The following is a 21,406-nucleotide window of genomic DNA, read 5'->3' as shown; positions in this document are numbered from 1 at the left end:
TCAGAATGTTTTGTTTTATTAAAACTACATACTTTTTAGAGAAACACTTCAATTTCAATGCATGTTACTGACCTAATAATTGGAAAGTATGTATCAAGTTAACCAGCACTAGTGCATGCTTTGGAATCTAATTTTTGTTGCATGGGAATTGACATTTCCACATCAGTTCGTACTTTTGTCAATACTAACATCAGTGACAACAGCAGCAATGTTTAGATGGAATGTTCCATTTGTTTCCTCTAAAGAGCCAAAATAGTGTCCTTGTTAGTGCAGTAAACCTAAGCATATGGGGTATAGAGAAAATATGGAATTTTATGTGGCACAGTTTACACAGAGGTTAATTGTGAATCAAAACCCTGATTGCCCATTCTGCAGCAGAAAGTCTCAATGCAAAGAACAAGCTACTGTCTGCTTTGCAAATATGATGAAATTGTAAGGTACATGTTTTCAGTGCATGCAAAACCAGAGTATTTCATTTACAGACAATATTAGTGAACAGTACCCTCAATATACTTCAGACTGAAAAAATCACTTCTAAAATTAGCTTCTAAGACTACCATGCCCATTGTTTATAGAATGTTCATAGAATGAGACACTTCAGGGTCATCTTCACAAAACATAGGACCACTGTAATCAGCTTGGGCCAGACAGCTACACTGCCTAGGATTCTTACTACTCATAATGTCTCAAGTTGGCTGCCATGAATGGTGACTCAGAATCATGTAGGTAGAAGAGTATCCTGAACTCATGTTTAGTTTTACAGGAGCAGTGCCAAGAGGGGGAAGAAATGGAAGGTTCAGGAAGAGCCACAGGGAACTGGAAGCCAGCTGTGATCTCAATATCTAGCTTTGCACCATCTCTTTTAAGTACCTTCAGAGATCATTAAAGTGGTTGTCAATCTTCCCAATACAAATGGACTAATGAATAGCAAACAGGAAACACAATATATGGGTAACAGCAAAATTAATTATGGTATTACCTAAGCAAGTATCGCCATCTGTACATTGCCTGGTACTCTCACCACAAAACCATGACCAGATCTCAGATTAATTAGTCAAGATATGAATGATATTCAAACACCCAGAGCCTTGTTTCTGCCTTTGCATAAGAAAATGAATGAGCAAGTCCTGAACCCTCAGTTAACCACTGTAGAGTCCCACAAACTATGCAAGTATTATAACCATACCAAGAACTATGGTTAGTAGATTTCAAACAAGTCAGGTTATGAAAACCTACTTCAAATCATTGTTTCATGTTCTTGCTTGTTTGGAAACCATCAATCATGATTTGCTTGTTCAGATGTAGAGTTAACTGTAGGGCTTCCTGGATGGTTTTGCTACTCATATGGAGAGACAAATGAAGCAGCTGCTTGCAGGTACAGGACTTATCATGGTTAGTACATATCATAACTTATTAAACTAAGTTGTTGATGAATCTAGCATAAGAAGCTGTTTCATGAGTGATTTCATGAAGTATAATGATTTGGCCAATGTCGATAATAGAGAAGAACATGAAAATCAGATTCAATATTTATTACCATGAGTTACCATTTGCTAAATTTCAGAACAAGAATTGCTTTGCTACAGTAAAAAGAAAAAAAACCCACTGCTGTACTAACTAAGGGGAACATTCAAGACTGGTCAGAAAGTTTTCATATAGCTCTGGCTTTTAATAATATAAATATTAAACTAAAATCAATATTTAATATATTCAGCAGCAAGGAATCATTTTAATGGACAGCATTCAACACTTTTGGTTGGTCTGGATAAAATTTGGGGTTTTATATACAATTGATAACATGTTTATCATTTCTGAAGAAGAAAGCGATAGCTTTATTCCCTATGAAAATATTAGAAAAGGTTGAGTTAAAGGTCTAGTTCACATGATCAAATTAGCCACAGTGGGCTGCACTGAAACAATCTTCATAGAACCCACATGGCTGGTTTGGATGAGACAAACTGGCTATGGCATGAACATTCAAATACCACCAGGCACATGCCAGGCTTAAACAAGCCACAGTGGTCTGTAGTGAACATGTGAAGCAGATCAAAGAGTTCATTTTTATATTATCTCTCATGTATTTAAAAAGAAAGAAAACGTTTGACCAGCTGAAATGTACCTGAGTATTTTTAAGGAAATAGCTTGTCTAGGGATGTGAAGAATCATGATTACTAAAAATGTTTTTCAGTTTACTTGCCCCAAAGTGCTTGTATGTCCCTCTATGATTAGAGGAGACTGGAAGACCTTTTTACATTAGTGGAAAAATAAATTCCCCATCGATTCTAGACTCAGTTTAAAGATATCCTCCATTTACTAAAAGGAGTCCTTTAAACAACCATTTCAGTGTATAATTTGTAATCAATATATATTAGATCACTGAAGGGATCTATACTTCTAAAGGAAATGGTTCAGAAATCAGAAAATCTCAGTGATGATGTGCCTATATATGAGGCATAGCAAAGATGTTTATATATTATCTATATATGGAGACAGCTTTGAAATTTGAAAGCAAGGCAAGAAAGAATGGAAAATTAAAACGCTATTAAATTATCAGTCATTTTAAAGAACAAACATCCTTCATTTCATTCTGAAATGTTTTGTTGCAAGTATTTTAAGCGCTTTCTCAAATGATGTTTAAAACCAAGACAAATCATTATCTTCAGCAACACCCCAATTTGATAACCGACAGGAGAAAAACATCCCTCACTAAATTTATTTCTGTACGGGAACAACCTGAAACCTAGGTAAACTAGATGCAGCACTGAAAGAATTTAAGAGTTACATTTTTGCAGATAATCCAGTTCATCTTCATCTTAGAATGCAAGTTTTGTCTTGTAAAGAGCTGTAGAGACCCAACACACATCTGTAGGAATGTTCATAACTTTTGGAGGGGGGTTGCCAAGTCTTTCTTGTGCTTGAACTTAACTGTTCCAACTTGTTTGGATCTCTACTTCTTTATAAGAAAGAAAAAAGGGAGGAGGGAGAACAGAAGCCATCAAAGTTAGTTCTTCTCGCATCTACTGCCCCAAGGGTTGGGATTCCAAGGGTATGTATTACAACTGAAGCAGGAACCTGTGAGTTATCCAGTGCCTGGATTTAAAATAATGGCAGACCTCCCCTGCTTTCTTTTCTTTTAAGATGACACAATTTTAAGTCTACCATGCAAGTAGCGTTCAATGCTGGTGGTGATGTTCAGATTTTCCCAGGAATTCCCTAGGAAAGAAAAAAAAGGTAGTTTGTGACCAGATCAACTCTGATATAGATGGAAAGATAAGTGTTTGAATTTGTGCAGCAGTTTAGCTGGGAAGGAAACTACGATATGCTGAAACATCATGGATGTGTCCTGGGAAGAAATGTTCACCTACCCATGTGTACCGATATGAAAAACAGCGGGTATATCAGTTTATCAGAGCCAAGCTAGACAGTATGAAAGTGCAGCCATGTGAACATGCCTGCCCCATTCATGTTTTAAGATGGGGTTTTATCTGAAGTTGTTGTCTGAAGCTGTACTTTTATTTCACTGTACTACTGTCCTGGGACTTTTAGTGAAGGATGATATACAAAAGCTTTAAATAAACAATAAATTCATTAATAAAGCAGGGAGCAGGGGAAAGATGTCTGGTTGTAACATGAAAAGGGAACCCTTTCTTGCCTTATTTACTCCATAAGCTTCAGGTCCTTCTTCCCAATCTGATTCATTTCCAATATCTGAGCACTTCTAGGGGAGTGATGAACCTACATAACCCTTTTTATGCAAGAAATCAACTATCAACCCACTCTTGCTTTAAATAAGCATAAAAATGCACAGACATGCACAGGTACATAGCTGCACTCATCACATATAATGTGGCCTTCAGTCAGGCAGCTGGCATATACTGATCATTCTTAAAATGCACACATTGTATTCATCATTTAAATTATGAATCTTTTCAAGGGACAGCAATGTATCTCCTGATCCATTATATGTAAATTGTTATTTACATTTTAAATACTATTAAATATACGAATCACCACTGAACCCACATATTAAAAAAAGAACAGATGTGCCTTCCTCAACTGTAATACAACACTACTCAATTACTTTATAAGGATAATATAAAGACTGCAGAAATTGTACTTGTGATGAATTTTGGAAACTCAGGAAAAGCTGTATATAAATGCAAAGACTTGGAATTATTCTGGGGCATCACTGTTCCGGAAGAGACAGCATTGCTTTGGTATTTTGTTTATTTCCTTTCCTTTTTCACCTCACTTCAGTTTGAAAAATCTGTACAATAATTAAAGGAACTCCCATGTTTGGCCTCCAAATAGCTTGCCTCATTTTTTTTAAAAAATAAGATTTGTATTTTGTTTAGAAAAATTAGGTCTAGCTGACCTCTTTAATTGGGGAGCAACCATGACAAATTCTTTACAAAACCTAAGCATTAGTAAATGAACAAGAGGCACTTTGACAGGGTTACTCACACAAACAAAGAGGAGAAAACATTATTTTCTGCCAAATTTATCTAGGGTGAATGAATGAGTAAAAATACAGTTTGTATAATTATTCCATACAAGTTCTGTAAGATATGATGAACTGTCATACTCAGACAATTGGTCCAACTATCCTAGAAGTATCTATTCCAAGACAGGAGCTCTCCAAGCCCTCTCCGTGTCATGCTAGCTCAGATCCTCCACTCAAAGATTCCAGAATACAAAAGATGCCCCTAAGGGAGTGAAGGCACTCACACAAAAAGAGAATTCTGTTGCTGCTTTTGCAAGAGAAATCAGTTGTCTCCTGTACTATCCCAGTTTTCCAGAAGGTCACTCAACTCAAAAGAGAGACTCTTCAGGACATGGAGGAGGCTACAACAGGAAAGGGGAGGTACCAAAATGCCATTCTACATGTTCACTTAGAATAGCATCTGTCTAAGCCATTAGCTGCAGTCAGGTGCCTAATTTCATAAAACTGTTTGCTTTGTATTTATAACAAATTACAATAAAGAAAGAAGGAATAAATAAAGTGGGTTTTGGTTTTCAGTTTCTCTTTAATGTTTTTGTTCATAATATTTACTAAATACTACGCCTGTAATCTTTGTTAACCTAGATTATATTGTTATCTAAACATTATAATATATTGAATTTGTTATTTGTATTTACATTTTCCCTCTTGATTTTTTCTCTAAATTTAATCATTTTTAAATTTTCCAAGGGATTACAGCAAACTGGCTTGTTGCCATGAGAATATAACTGCACTCCCTCACATTTCTTCACTTATGAGTGGAAATTATCAAATACCTCTTTATGTGAAATAGAACAAACCATTGTTTCTTGTAAGGTCTGAATACAGGACATCAAAGTTAGTTAGCTAACACAGGCAGGCTTAATAACCAGCTATCAATTGCACAAGCCACTAAGTTAGAACCAATCAGTACTCAATTGTACAAGGAAATAAGATGGACGCTAATGATGATGTAATGCTGGCAAAACATGCTGCAATCATGCATTATAGTATATTATAATGAAGGAGCTGAACTTTCTGAAGAGTTCTCAAAAGGCAACCCAACATGTTTCAGGAATCTAATCTGGACATCACTTAAGCCTGGATAACTGGAGTGACTCAAGATATATTCAAAACATTTCTATTTTTATACTGATCAATATTTTAATAACTCCTGGAAAAAATAGACACTGAAATTTCAGGGTTATTTTTTCTGTAAATTGTTTCAAGAATTTCACAGCAAATCAATTAATAAACAGAATTTGACAAAATGAATAAGACTCTATCTAGGGGTAACTGCAGTCACCCTCTAGAGCAGTCTTTCCCAACCTGAGCCACTCCAGAAATTTTGGATTACAGCTCTCATCTTCCTTGGGGCCATGCTGGCTAGGGCTGATAGCAGATGCAGCCCAAAGCATCTGGAGAGACCTGGATTGGGGAATGGTGCATTAAAATAAAACTGGGACACAGGGAAATGACTCCAAGTTTCATATACTCTCTCCCTCTCTCATCCATGTCCATCATGAATTACAACTCCTTTTAGATCATCCTGTGGAAACACAACTAATGGCATGGTACACATTATGAATGATCTGTTCAATTACCGTAATATTCGAGGTAGTTCAGGGCTCTTGTAGATGTATTTATGCCTATAGCCTAGGTCTGTGTGAAAAGGAATGAACTGTACTTTGTAATCACGCAAACTCCGAGATGGGGCAGCAATGTTGTATAACTGTAAAAAATTCCAAAGTACATGCAAATTGGTGAAATACAGTGATATATAATTCAACTATATAGAAATAGTACAAAGAATAGCAATGGTGCTCATTTCTATAATCACCTTTGATACAGACAATACAGCAATTCGATGTATCTTAAATGCCAGTCTCCAATATAGACAAGTGCACACACTGAAGGTACACATTCAAAAGCTAATCAAAATGATTCAAAATTAAAAAGAGACAGTGTAGTATAGTGGTAAGAGAGTTGGACCAGAACTCAGGTGATCTAGGTTCTAATCTCCACTCAGCCATGAAGCTCACTGGGTGACCTTTGGGGAAGGTCGCTGACTGCCAGTCTAAGCTACTTCACAGCGTTGTTGTGAGGATAAAATGGAATGGGAGAAAAGAATGATTGTGTAAGCTGGCTTGGGTTCCTTACAGCAACAGGGTAAGATGGAAATATAATAAATAAATTATTGTCAATATTATTCACCATTTGGTTAGAGTTGCAGTCTGGTTTTTGGTGGAAAAGTAAAAGATAATATGTAAACCTACTCTTCAAACGTATACTTGAAGTAGATATTCGAATCCATTCAAATTTAAGTTGTACACACCCTAAAGAAACAGCCAGGTTTTTCTAGCAAGGAAACACATGTGATCTTTGCTAAATAGGAAGGCTTGCCTTATGAAACCATAGCTTTTTCTGACACATGCTGCAGAGGGCAAGTAATGAAAGCTCACACACAGCATACAGTTTAAAACTATAGCTTGCATTCCTCACGCCTAAGCAGGCAAGTCCCTGGCCTGTCAGATACAAAGAGGCAACCTCCTTGAAGCTTGAGCCTCAAGAAGCTAAAACTAGAAGTTTCTAACTCAAGACATGGGACAGATGCCAACCCTATCCGGCCAATATCAGCAATTCTGTGCTAGATGATTAAGTAAGGAAGCGATAATTAATGCACACTGATTAGTGGGGAGCACAAAAATCACAATCATATATTCTTTTTTAAACCTCTGCTTTGTTCCTTTTTCTGTGGAACAAAACATGCTCTCTCCGCTTCATAAGCCCTTCATGCAAAGCTTGGAGGAGGAGATCACAGAGTCCATATTTAAATAACAGTGACATGACAGGCAGGGCTGCAGCTCTGGAGTGCGGTGAGGGAGCACAGTAAAAGAGGAATGCAAAGCCAGAATCTCCCTACAAAGCAGTTCCGTTTCGCCATGTCCTGGCTCAGGGCTGAATTATGCATTAAAGGCAAAGAGTATAAACCCTGATGAGTGCTACTTGGGAGGCAAAGCAGATTTGCCAATGGCTTACTGAATGGGAACTGCAGAATAAAAGGAGGAGGCAAGGAAAAAGTGAAGCACTCTCTCTCCTACCATCTCCCCACCGAAAATGCCAAATCTGGGTTTCCACTGAAAAGTAACAGCAATCAAGACTACACCCATTCATATATTACGTGTAGTCTGGCATGCAGAGCCTGAATTACTTACAACTGAGGCGATCCTTACTGTCTAATCTATTCAGAATATTTATACCTTCAGGGGTAGGGTTGATGGACTAAACCTAAAGAAGCATACCTTCTTTCCAAGATGAAATGGAACAACAGGATCATCTTCAGCATGAAGAATAAGCAGAGAGCATGAAATGTGCTTTACACTGTAAAAAAATACGAGATATAACATTGCTAAAATATATATTTTAAATCCACCAATTTAAAATTACTTTCTGACAAATGTTACTTAAACCACAGTGGGCCTGTTTGCACAGTCACAGAAGAGGAAAATAAGATGTGCAGGCTTATGGCTTCATGGTGCATGCCAGGTCCAGGCACACCTGGACAGGGGGGTTAACATGCTAACCAGAACTCAAGATCTGCTTTAGGTTCCAAAGGCAATAAACAACAGGGACTCATAGTGCTGCTGATTCTTTTGCACCCCATCCATCCCACTGTGCTGAACAGTTCGCATCCCCTGTGCAACAAGAAGTGATGTCAACACTTCTACGAGAAACCCAAAATAATCTCTGGAACACAGTAGCTCAGCAAAGCACATCTAAAGGAGTTCCAACTATTTGGTACCTGAGGGAGTGCCTTTCTCCACATATTCCTACCTGTCCACTTATATCTTCTTTGGAAGTCCTCCTCCAAGTGGGAGGAGGACTAGGGCATCGGTCCTCAAAGGCCCACGGGCCGGATCCAGCCCACCATGGCCATTCAACTGCTCCCCCACAGGTTTTGCATTCACCAGGCCTGCACGCAGGTGGGCATGTGGCTTGCTCGCGAGGAGGTCGTTTTGGACTAGCTCAGAGAAAACAAAGTCCTCACGAGCAAGCTGGCACCTCGCTGTGTGTGCACCCGGAGGCAGCTTGCTCGCTGGGAGGTCATTCTGGACTCAATCTCCTCCTGAGCAAGCTGGTGCCTCGCCCCGTGCACCCCCGTCCCCACCTTGCCTCGTGTGCACATGCGCCCCACCCCCTCACCAGCCTGCACACCCCATCTGCACCGCCTTGGCAGCCCACGCCCACCACTGGCACCTGTCAACTGGCCCCCTTTGGAAAAAGTTTGAGGACCCCTGGACTAGGAGGAAGGCATTCTCAGCAGTCGTGCCTAGACTAAAGAATTCACTCCCCGGGAATATATGGTATATGGGAGGAATATACTCCCCAGGAACTCTTCTTTCTTTGAGGCACCAAGTGAAAACTTTATTTAAACAAATTTTTCATTATTTTATTTTATTCCTTGTTATGGATTATTTATTTTAATTTTGGTTCATTTATTGGTTGTGCTTACTGGTGTGTGTGGATATATTTTATTATGTCATGGTATTTATGATTTTATCTATTTTATTAGAACATCAATTGTTTTATTGCATTGTACATATATTTTTATTTTGTTTTAGCATTGTAAGCCACCCAGAGAACCTTCATGTTAAGGGATGGCATAAATAATAAACTATATGCCCCAATCCAGAAACGAGCATTTCAGCTTATTTTTGCCCTCTTCCTGCAAGCACCGAATCTTTGTGGCATAAACAGCGAGTCCCGCTGGTGTAGCTGAATCAGTGAGACCCCATTATGGACGGAATCAGTGGTGTGGAAGGGAATTGGCAAAGGCATAAATGCCCCAGTAGATACTGCCCCAGTTTGATAAGCTTGGCCACAAGCCACCCTTGCCAGGTTTCCATGGTATGGGAAGCTACATCAATGAGGATAAGAATGCAAATTCCCATATGCATCCTCTGTGGTCATGTGGACCCAGACAGTGTTTTGTATTTAACTCTGGTACACTGTCTCCAAAACAGCAGCAGCAGCAACCCAGAATCAAATCTGCTTTTATTTCCAAAAATATTCTGCTCGCATTAGTTTCACTTAGGGGAAAAAAGTGAAAACGCCCAAAAATCTGCTCTCCAATTAAAATGAAGTACCATGAAATAGATCTTATAAATCTGAATTGTCTAAGTAAAGACAGTCAGGAAACAAAAGACTGGTATGAAGGCAGAAAGCCCTCAGGGGTTCCCCGGTAGAGTGCGCAAAACATCACATACACCACTATTTGTCTGGTGTGCTTGGGACAAGGAGCTCCTAGCTCTTAGCAACTTTGCTATTTGAGGCCAAGGCAGCCAACATGGAGATGCTGGGAAAGGCAGAGAGGTGAGTGGGTGAAAGTTTTGGGAACATGATAGCACCATTCCACTTGCAAGGCTGTGACTGGAAGCCTCAGGCAGAAAGGAAGGAAAACAGAAGATTCCTTAACCGAATATTGACTTACTTCTCATCATTCGCAAACTTAATTCCACTTGATGTTATGGGGTCAAGGAAAAACCAGTCAAATCCTGGGAAATATCTATATATCTGAAGGAAAAAAAAAGTATGTGACTAATGCAAAATCTTTTACTGAGAACAGTTGTTTAAGTAATAGACAAAATCTTGTATTTAGATCAGGGTTAAACACTATTTTTAGGCATTTTTGACATGAGGTGTCAAATAAACCTGGCCTTCAGGTTGAGGACAGGCCAGCTGGAACTCAGTGGGGCATTCAGGAGTTATGGTGATAGGTGTTTGGTGTCCCTCCATCCACTTCACTGGAATTTCAGTGCAAGCAGCAGCTGCAACAACAGGGACTAAAGAAGTAGCCAAAGCACCATTCACTTTAAAGGAAGTAAGACAACACAGTGAAGGAGGAAGAGTTTCTAAATGAAATTGGTAAGGTAACTGGTCACTGCTTGTTTGCACTGAAAGAGAGGAAAGGAATGGAGAGATTCCAGATTCAGAGGTTCAGTGATTAGCTCGATTTGGAAAGAGAGAAAGGATTAAGGCCAACATTTTTTGTAAGGGATAAGAACATGGGATAACACACTAAACAACTCATTTGACCCCGTATTTTCAGCATCAACAGATACCTATTTCAAAAAATCCAAGCAGCTGGTAAGAAAAATTTTTAAAAATAGGTGTAGGGCACCTTGATAACCACCAAGAAAGGTGTCTAGAGGCACACAGGTGCATATGGACTCTTCATTGCCTATTCTTAATCTAAGGTTTTACATAACCTCATCCCTCATGCTGGGAACAATAGATGGCAAAAGAAGAAGGGGACGGCAGAGAATGAGGTGGCTGGATGGAGTCACTGAAGCAGTTGGAGTGAGCTTAAGTGGACTCCGGGGGATGGTGGAGGACAGGAGGGTCTGGAGGAATGTTGTCCATGGGGTCAACTTCACAACTAACAACAACAAAAATCCCAATGGTCAGCAGGAAAGGAGAAGGGGAGATCACGTATCTTGAAATTATCTGGACAGGGATGGTGATTTCTTCTCCTGTTATTTGATTGTGCAGTTACAGACACATAATGTAGCCAAGGAATTACTTGAATGACCCCAAAAGTTACTAATAAGTAGTCAAAATGAAATAATAAAAGGGAAGGGTTTCAACCCTTCCTTCCTAAAGGAGAACTGAAGCCACTTGCTTCTTTCCTTTAGGGCCATTTCCTACCATTAGACAAAAAGAGACTGGAGCTAAGTGAGCCATTTTAGGTTCCTCACAAAAGGAAAAAAGGCAGGATATAAATGCAAAGCAGTAATAATCAAAGCCACTCAGCCATCTTTTTTCATAAATGGACCAATAAGATAGGGAGGATGGACTGAGACAACTTTCCCCACTGCCCCTCAGTCTATTTGCAAGATCTAAAGCCACTATGTTTGCAACGTCTCTCCATTTCACTCTACCTCCATCCTTCAATCAGCAGGAAGCACTAATGCATTGTAGAGGAAAGCAAAGGCTTTAATAATAAGTTTATACTTTCCCCTACTAGCCCTTAAGTGGAACAATAAAATTTACTCCACACAGAAATGTTAGTGCAAATGGCACCACCTATTCCCAGGATATATCATCACAGATACTTGGTTTTCCAAGACCCTCCTTAGAAAGTTCAGCCTCCTTAAGAGCGGCCTCCTGTGCTGATCAGCTGACATTTCAGAGTAACCCATTATGATCATTTATAAGCTCCCATTTTATGTACACATGATTTACAGGCCCTTTAATATATAAGAGGAATAGGCTGTACTTTATGAAAAACATAAAAGCACTGCAGCCATCTTCTGAGTGTTAATGTTTATCATCATTTATCTTTATACTCCTCTCTTAGTTCAACAAAGTCAAACAAGGTCAGGTCTAAATTATCTTAAAGGGATAATAAAGAACACTAGATACAAAAACATTTGCAGAACACACTCACTTTCTGCATGGAATTCTTTCAGCCTGGGCAGACTGGCAAAAGCTCTTTGCAGAGGAAAAGGTACTCGGTGTGGACAAAAAACAGCAACCCTTGATAAAAGTTCTGTTCACCAGCTAACAACTTCAGATACAGTGAGAACTATCAAATGAACACAGGCTTTTGTATTATGTATACATGAAACATGTGACAGTAAAAGGTAGAAGCTCCAGCACATAAATCTGTACTTGCCACTGAAAAGGGATGGCTTTTTGCTTCTTCGCGGATGTTTGTAAAAGGTGACTCCAGTATCAGGGCACTTGGAGGAGTTTCTAAAAAACAAACAGAACGTGCTACAGTGCTGCCCATTTATGACAATGGGGTAATGCTTACGTTGCCAGGCTGCAGGTCAAGGGGGAAATTAATATATATGCCACTTGAGGCCTAGGTGGCCTGCGTGGTATGGAATGCCTTCAACCAGCTTCAGCTTGATAGCTTAGCTACGCTCCTACCTGGACAGGAACACCCTGCCTTCAGTTATCAATCTGCTTGGAGAGTACTCAGACTAGTTATAGCGGCATATATGTTGGATGCTTGGATGGATGGATGATCTACACGGAGGCCCTGCTCCAAGACCCCACCTTGAAAGAGATGAGGGTGGCTACCCAGAAGAGGACCTTCTCTGTGGTGGTGCCCCATCTATGGAATATGCTCCCCAGAGAGGTTTGCCTGGCGCCAACACCTCTCCTAAACATAAATGACCACTATGATCAAGATCTGCGGTTTGCCTGTAACTCCCACATCTGGGGGAGGCTTGGTTGGTGGCAACAAGGAGAAGGCCCTTTTGCACAGCAGTCCCACAGTTCTGGAAGAAGCTCCTTTCTGAGGCCTCCTGGCACCAAACTTGATTTTTTTTTTTTTTATGTCAGGTTAAACTTGTCTTTTATGGCAGGGCGTTTAATTAGTTTTAAATCTTATATAAACAGCTGCTTAACAAGGCTTGTAACCCTGAGAAAGTTAATGTAGCTTTTAAAAATTGGTTTTAAATTTTATTTTTATTATGGTTTATTGTATGTATTTTTATTGTATTTTATATGTTGCAGTAAGCCACCCAGAAAGGTTCAGCTATTGGGTCGTACAGAAATATTTATCATCTTCATCATCATCATCTTTACACTAGCCACAATTAAATTAATAAAAATCGCAGAACTGCAATACTCAAGATGCTTGAACAGTACAGAGAATATGGATCCACAATCTGAGCAACATGAGAGGCTGGTGCCAAGAACAGGCACAAATGATCAAAAAAGGGAAATACTGTTCTCAATACCCTTATGGTGAAAGGACATGAACTGATTATGTTTTTAAAGTGGTCAAGTCAGGAACCAGCATACGACACTCCACTAATATCAACATGGTTTGAGCCAAATGACGGTCATTATTTTTAAACATGATACAGTGGTACCTCAGCTCATGAATGCCTCAATTCATGACCAAATCGGGTCCCGAACAAAAATGTCATAAAAATTATGAATCAGGTCGCGAACTCCGCATTGGGTGGCAACCACAACTGCGGCCATCTCCCCCCGACCCCAGTGGGGAGATGGCTGAGATCGCACCCGTCTTTCCTGCATGAGTGCACCAGTGATTGCGCCCATCTTTCCTGCATGAACGCAACCATGATCTTGGCCATCTCCCCACCGCAGCACGATTGCACCCATCTCCCCCCCCCCCCAAGCGTCCCCCCGTTTGCCCCCATCCCCCCCCCCCCGGCCGCCATGTGCCTGCATTCACGCCCGTCTCTCCCCTGCGGGGATGACGGGCGCATGCAGGAATGATGGGTGCAACTGCGGTCATGTGGTGGGGGGGAGATGGCTGGCTCGTGCCTGGGGTGGGGGGGGGTGAGATGGCCACGAACTTTATTGTTCTTTGTCACTTTGCTTCTTCACATTTTTCTTATTAAAAAAAAATAGTTACAGAATGGATTAACCTCATTTACATTGAACCTTACAGGGAAATTTAACTTGGCTCACAACCAATTTGGGTCACGACCGGAGTCCTGGAATGGATTAAATTTGTGAGCCAAGGTAGCACTGTATAAAGTATACTTTATAACTTTTATTTTATTGTCCCACCCAATAAATAAACAGAATGGTCCTCCCACTTTAATAAAAACCATATATTGCCCAATAAAATCCTTTCAGAACTCACTGGTGATTTTAAAAGCTCAGAAAAATAATCACCGTAAATACTGCCACATGGAAATATCTAACATCATCTAAAAAAGTGCTCTTACCTCTTTCACAGAGGCGCCTTACTAGGTTGGTTGCAACACTAGGAGTGGAGAAAAGTCTAGAATTAAAACACTAATTGGAAATAATTGCATCAGCTAGCCATCTCTTTAAACAATCCATCTTCCTTACATTTATATTTATTGATTAAAAAGTAAACCTCACTTTGCTTAATGGGACTTACTCCTAAGTATACACAAAACTGGTACTTCAGTATAGAGCACTTCTGGTACACAACCAAGCCACTCCAAACTGAAAGCAGGTTATCTTTTTTTTCGGGGGGGGGGGGTTGTTCTGTGTTTTGGTCTGACTATTTTCGTCTTAACACACACAATTAGACACATACAAAATAAACAAATAAATAAACACAAATAAATGGGAAGTTTGCTTCTTTAGTGTACATAATGACAGTATTAGCATATCAGCCCTTGAAAGTATCATTCTGAAATATCTCAGGACACCTGTAGTTTATACCAGTTACCAGTAAAACCAGTTACTTACCCTTCCCTTTGTTCTAAATAACCTTTATTTAACTTTGCCTTACAAATCTGTTCATTTTAGGGTTTATCACAAACTACTATGAAACCTCAAACTCAAGAAATACAAAAGGATACACTCATATTGAAAGGGTACACAACAATGTTTCTCATTTATCAGTAACACATTCTTTAATTAAAATGTAGCCAAGCAAGTTTTCAACCAATTTTTTCTGTCCTTCAAAAACAGGCTTCATGAAACATCATTCCTGGTGTAATCCTGCTAAACAGCCCTCCTGAAGCTGGTAAAGCCAGTATTTTAACGTATTGTCCATCACGTGAAACATTTCCATCATAAATTAAATCAAACCTAAGTTCAGTTATTAGCTGCTTGAATTCATTAAATGTCCTGCTTCCCTTTTTCAGATTAAAAAGCAGCTTTCACATGGCCCAAAGCCTGTGATGTTCCATCATGTCTCAAAGGTAACTGGCTGGGATAGATTCCTGGGGGCAGAACAATACTGATGGAACTGTCCTGCTGAGAGAGGAGGAGGGGAGGCAGTGCTTCGTATAGTTTTCTGTACCTCCTAAACATCCAGTGTAGAGGACTGAGGGATTCTGTGGAACAGCAAAGAACGGCTGCAGGGGGAAATGGGCAAAACTCCCTTTCCCTTTCTTATGCCAACTAAAATCCAAGCTGGACTGGACTCCATTCTCTAAACTCAAGAAAAGGGGAGCATTTTCTGCATGTTTCCCCATGTTATATCAAATAAAAAAGCAGAATAACAGTAAACACAGATACTGCCAAAGAATGTCAAAGGCATATCTAAAAAGGAGGGGTAATTATAAGTCAGTTAGATTTCCCGTCTCTATATTTAATTAATATATTTCAATTAGACCAGGATCTGCCTTTGTTTTTCAACTGTATTGCCACATTTCACTTCCTTATACAGACTTTAGAGCTACCACCTCAGAATCTCTGGTCTGCTTTGCTGCAAATAAAAATGCTTGTGTTCTGAATACACCAGTGCTTTCAGCAGTATCTGCACTGAATACACCATTGATAGCACAATGCAAACAATGCATAATGGAATAGGAATCAAAAACTTGATCCATTAGGAACAGCTTTGGGAAGTGGGAACATTCAGCCTCATATAAGAAAGCAATTCTTCCAAGCTGACTCAAGGCCTGGGAGGAGAAGCGGCTTAGAAGGCAATCACACAGAAGTGGCTGGAAGGTAGGTAATTAAATAAAATGTTGGTTGGATGGTAACAGTTTCCAGAGTTGTTTACCCAATGTATTCAAAACCCAAGAACTATTGTTATAACCAAGGAAAACTGTTGAGAAAAATGTCTGCAAATATTTTTTGTCCTTCAGATATTCCATTAAGTATCTATACAAATCACAAAACCTTAGCATTTGTAGAACTAGGAAAACAAATTTGACAACAAATATTATCTTGCATCAAACTATTATCCTAAATCTGACATATTAAGCCACTTGTGGTATTGCAAATTCCTGTTATGTGCCATCTGAAATCTAAAGACTTACCCAGTGCCTAAGGAGTGTCCCCATATATAAACCGGATTGTCTCCACTTCTTGCTTTTATCCAGTCAAAAACATGAAGTGCATCATAGGTCATTCCACTCTCGGAGGGAGTGCCTATTGAGTCTCCCCAGCCTGAAAGAGAGAAAAATATTTTATTCCGGGAATCAAGCTACTAATCAAAATAACATGCAGGTTTTGTGTCTGAATTGAAGCCAAATAATAGTGGGCCAGGAAAACACAACTGAATAGTTCTGTTCTTTACTGCTTTTCACTCCTTTACACATAGCTGAGATACCCATTAAAATAAAATGGAATTGGTGCAACATCAAAACTAATCTTCTAAGCATAATTTATTCAGTTTGGTTCTATTATATAAAGCCTGAAACATCTTGAGGTGTACTTCTTCTGTAAGTTTAATTGCGGTGCCATGTATACATGGAATGAAATACGTTTCTGATGGTACCCAATATTTTGGAGGACTGGTTCATAACGGCTCAGAAAAGTGCCATTAGTATCACCTACAACTCCCTACTACAATAAATTAGGCAGGCAAATAAATTAGGCAAACCCTACCAAAAGCATACCTTTTATGCCTGTATATGGGCTTGGTCCTGTATAACTGAGTTCATACCTCTCCCCATACTAGTTTTGTTAGTATTTCTAGCAAAAGCATTATTTTACATTCCTTTCTCTGAATCCAGTAAAACACAGACAGTAATGGAAGTTTTCTGGAAAACTGAATTTTTGCAGAAAAAATCCATTGCAAATAGCATTAATTACAATGCACATGCACAGAAAAATTTGCAGCCTGTATCAGAAAAGGGTTTGATGTTCTAGACAGATATAATTTGACATGTTTATGTTTTAAAATTTTAATGTTTAAAATAATACAATAACAAAATCCATCATACAATAAAGATATATACACACACATATAGTGCCTTTTTATACATACATACATAAAGTCTTATAGTTTATATATATATTTAGTATATATATAATCTCTCTCTTTATATATAAACACAAACACATGTATATATACAATGGTACCTCAGCTCACACACGCCTCAGTTCACAACCAAATCGGGTTGCAAACAGAAATTTTGGCAAACTTTTGCTTCAGGTCGCGAACTCTGCTTTGGGTGACGATTGCAATTGCGCCTGTCTTCCCTGCACGATCATGCTTGCGGGCGGGTGGGGAGATGGTCGCGGTCACAGTCGCACTCATGCAGGGAAGAAAGGCACGAACGTGGTCGTGCTCAGTGGGGGGGAGATGGCCACAATCATGCTGGGAGGGAGGGAGATGGCTGCAATTGTGCCCGTCTTCCCTGCACGAGCACAATCATGATTGCAGTCATCTCCCCTCCCCCAGCACAATCGCTATCGCACAATTATCGTTTGGACTCTCCATCCAAACAATAACCTCGCTCCCACCTAGGTTAGTGTTCTCTACTGTACTGTACAGTACTTCGTTACTTTGTTGTTCTTTGTTACTTTGTTTCAAGTTTTTGTGATTAAAAAAAAAAAGGTTACATAACAGATTAACCTTATTTACATTGAACCTTACGGGGAAATTTGACTTGAGTCATGACCAATTTAGGTCACGTCCAGAGTCCTGGAACAGATTAAGTTAATGAGCCAAGGTACCACTGTGTGTATGCGCAGCACCCAACCCCAAAAAACACACACTTAGAGCATCCCTCCACTGGAACCACATCTATATATTTTTTCCCTTCATTTTTTTCTTCTTTACCTCTAGCTCTAACTTTCTGCTCGTTCAGGAATACCTCCTTCCATCCAAAATTGCATTGCATCCACTGAAGGTTTACTATGTCATATTTATCTTATTTAATTTGTACCCTGCCTTTCTATCAACTGCACCCAGAACACAGAGCTTTAAAAATGCCCATGTTGATTTTTTGTCCCACCACACCATAAATATATGATCTCACATATTGTAGGGGGATTAAAGCACAGTTGATGAGCTTTACAGGCTATATTATGTAGATCTTTTACTGGAACACTTTTACACTGTAGAGAGCTTTACACTGTTTAAATTTAAGAGAAAAATGGTACTGAAAACTGTTGATGCAATGATTTTAGCAACCCAAAGAAATGTGCCTGATATGCTTACAACCACCCCTCTCCCTCAACTTTCTTCTACTAAGGCTGTTGGAGCACCTTCACTTTGACTATTCATTTGTTCTATTTCACACCAAGACATGTATGTATTCTCTCACATGTTTGCTAAGATAATCACCTGGAAAACATTAATCACAACTGCCAAGCTCGGCTAATATTGTATTAGCAATTGTTATACTATCATTTTTACTAATGTAGTTATGGAATGGAAAATTTTCTGTAGAAAAATTAAGTGCTGGGTACAGACCAGGGCTTTTCACAGTTATGTCACAATCTCTATGGAGCAGAGAGACTTATTCAAATCTCAGAAAAACTCACCCTAAGTCTGAGCCTGTAGACTTTTAGGAAAACTAGATTGTGGGAGAGTTTACAGATCATCTTAGCTGCCTTGAGAATAACCACAGTGAATAAGCCAGCTTGTTTGTTACTCTCACCAAATGATCACCCATTCAGTGGCTTGCCATGGCTTGTTTCTCCCTCACTACCTCTCAGTACTCTTTGCAGAAGAAATTCTCATTTTCTGCTCTTTAATTTCAGCATCCTTTTACATATTGTTCTGCTGTGTTTGCTGCTCACAAGTGAACCTCCCGCATCAGATTACCAAAGGGTAAGAATCTATTTTATTCTATGTATTTTAATTATTTGATGATTTTTTATTTTTTATTTTTGGAATTTTATGCGGGATTTTATGATTGTAAGCCGCCCTGAGGCTCATGCGATGGGGTGGCATATAAGTTGTTTAAATAAATAAATAAATAAATAAATAAATAAAGAAAGAAAGAAAGAAAGAAAGAAAGAAAGAAAGAAATATTTGCAAACTTTAAAAAATGGTGCTGCACAAATGTGCAGGATCACAGGACCACCTATTTGCTAATGAGCCAAGCATACTAGTATTCCCCTCTCCTCAATATTCTTGGTTATTTTCTCCTCCATTTTGATGCTTTCCTTGCATGCAAACACTTTCCCCCTAAAAGGTTGCTTTACATTCTACTACAGTAATAAACAGCTTAAAGCACTTTCTCTCTTGCAGCCACTAACCACCTTCAGCTGCCCAGCTGCCCTTTGTACTCATAGCTTCCCTCCCTGGTCTCCTTTGCCATTGAGAAAGATAAGTGAGGATTACACAGCAATGAGTAGCATGACTATTCATGTGTAAATTTCAAGACAGAGTAGGAATTGAGTAGAGAAACACACAAATTTCAAGGCAAGATTTGGACTGAGTGGCTGGGATACATGAATTTTAAGTCAGACAAGTAAGGCAGGTTGTTAAAAGCATGCATATTTTAAGGCAGAATAAGAAAATTAAGAGGGGCATTACACAGAATTCCTAGCAGTGGGCATTCACTCCCATGTATTTGGGCAGGACCAGAAAATTTTTAAAAAAACATTGTTAACACCATTCCTTAACTGATAATTGCACTGAGCCACCACTATTGCATTCTACTTATAAACAGATATAACTACTGCACATGAAGCAAAAATGCAGGAAAAAGTATAATTTAAGGTGCAATTCTATGCACTGTTAAGACAGAAAAAAGTCCTATAATCCCCAGCATTCTGCAGCGAACTATGTATTGTGAGATTTGCATTTGGGGAATTTATCCTATGCATGTTTCTATCTAAGTATGCATGGGTTTGCACTTTTAGAGGAATAAAATCTTCTTATATCTTAAGTGGTCAATGAACCTCAAGAAAAAAATCCTACTGATTGACTCACTTAAAAGTTATACAAGGAACTAGCTTTGGTAACAGATGCCATTTTAGAACAAATAGTGTGAATCTTACCTCGATAATCAAATGTGACTACATGGTATCCGAGAGAACTCAGAACCTGTAACAGGATGCAAATGGTCACATATGAGACTGTGAGATATTTTCAGAAGAATGGTAAAAGGATACAAACTCTACATGTCTTCCTATGGTATTTTTCTATGGAATGCATTTTATGGGGGTGGGCAATGTTACAACATACATCCTCCCCAAAATATGGAGGAATAGCTTTCCCACTTGAGATTCTCTTAAAGTGTATCAAACAGACTTAGACAGGTTCAAAAGATCCGAAGTTATGGAGAGACTAGCATATTCTAGCACTATTTTCTCACAAAGGCATAGACAACAGATACCAGGGGAAACAAACTGAAATAGCTAAGCTATTAACAGATCTGTATAACCAAAAAAATAATACTTAGTTCATATGAATAATAGTAGTGCAATTCTCACCTTATAAAGTTCCACACGATGACCTCCTCCTCTATTAAAAGAATTTGGGGAGATTACACATTAGTTTAAAGTCCCTCAAGACAAAGAGTTTAGTACACTGTTGCCCTGGTCTCTCAATATAAAAAGAAATAACGAATTAGGCAGGATTAATGGCACCTGCTCCTTCATGGATCACTGCCTTGCCATGGCGAAGGGGCTCGTGCAGCTCAATGAAGCTATGAGCTATGCCATGCAGGGCCACCCAAGATGGACAGGTCATAGCAGAGAGCTCTGGCAAAATGTGATTCACTGGAGAAGGAAATGGCAACCCACTCCAGTATCTTTGCCATGAAAACCCCATGGACAGTACCAAAAGGCAAAAAGATATGATGCCGGAAGATGAGCCCCTCAGGTCGGAAGGTGTCCGATATGCTACTGAGGAAGAGCAGAGGGCTAGTACTAGTAGCGCCAGAAAGAATGAACTGACTGGGTCAAATCCGAAAGGACACTCAGTTGCAGATGTATCTGGTGGTGAAAGGAGAGTCCGATGTTGCAAAGATCTATACTCCATAGGAACCTGGAAAGTAAGATCCATGAATCAAGGCAAGCTGGATGTGGTCAAACAAGAGATGACAAGACTGAACATCGACATCTTAGGAATCAGTGAATGAAAATGGACAGGAATGGGTGAATTTAATTCAGATGACCATCAGGTATACTACTGCAGGCAAGAATCACTCAGAAGAAATGGAGTAGCCTTCACAGTCAATAAAAGAGTAGGAAAAGCAGTACTGGGATACAATCTCCAAAATGACAGAATGATCTCAGTTCGAATCCAAAGCA

At 39.3% G+C, this 21,406-nt stretch overlaps 1 protein-coding gene across 4 annotated transcripts in view; it reads right to left on the bottom strand.

Moving 5' to 3' along the window:
- The window catches only part of ABHD12 (abhydrolase domain containing 12, lysophospholipase), a 45,540-nt gene continuing 24,134 nt past the window's right edge, over positions 1-21,406 (bottom strand). For 2 of the 4 annotated variants that reach the window (XM_044428464.1, XM_044428463.1), the window contains exons 5-13: positions 20,585-20,615; positions 20,150-20,195; positions 16,225-16,354; positions 14,203-14,240; positions 12,159-12,238; positions 9,972-10,054; positions 7,783-7,861; positions 6,085-6,212; positions 1-3,213 (exon numbers count right to left, since the gene is read on the bottom strand). In XM_044428464.1, coding sequence (XP_044284399.1) covers positions 3,174-3,213; positions 6,085-6,212; positions 7,783-7,861; positions 9,972-10,054; positions 12,159-12,238; positions 14,203-14,240; positions 16,225-16,354; positions 20,150-20,195; positions 20,585-20,615 — 655 coding nt within the window. In that variant the 3' untranslated portion in view covers positions 1-3,173. Of the gene's footprint in view, positions 3,214-6,084; positions 6,213-7,782; positions 7,862-9,971; positions 10,055-11,930; positions 12,069-12,158; positions 12,239-14,202; positions 14,241-16,224; positions 16,355-20,149; positions 20,196-20,584; positions 20,616-21,406 lie in introns of those variants that run through there. The other 2 variants (XR_006414544.1, XR_006414545.1) reach the window with 2 other exon arrangements.

Source organism: Varanus komodoensis, unplaced genomic scaffold (assembly GCF_004798865.1).
Source record: "Varanus komodoensis strain SLA01 unplaced genomic scaffold, ASM479886v1 scaffold2, whole genome shotgun sequence".
Taxonomy (NCBI): Eukaryota; Metazoa; Chordata; class Lepidosauria; order Squamata; family Varanidae; genus Varanus; species Varanus komodoensis.
This window is presented reverse-complemented; position numbering and strand designations above follow the sequence as displayed.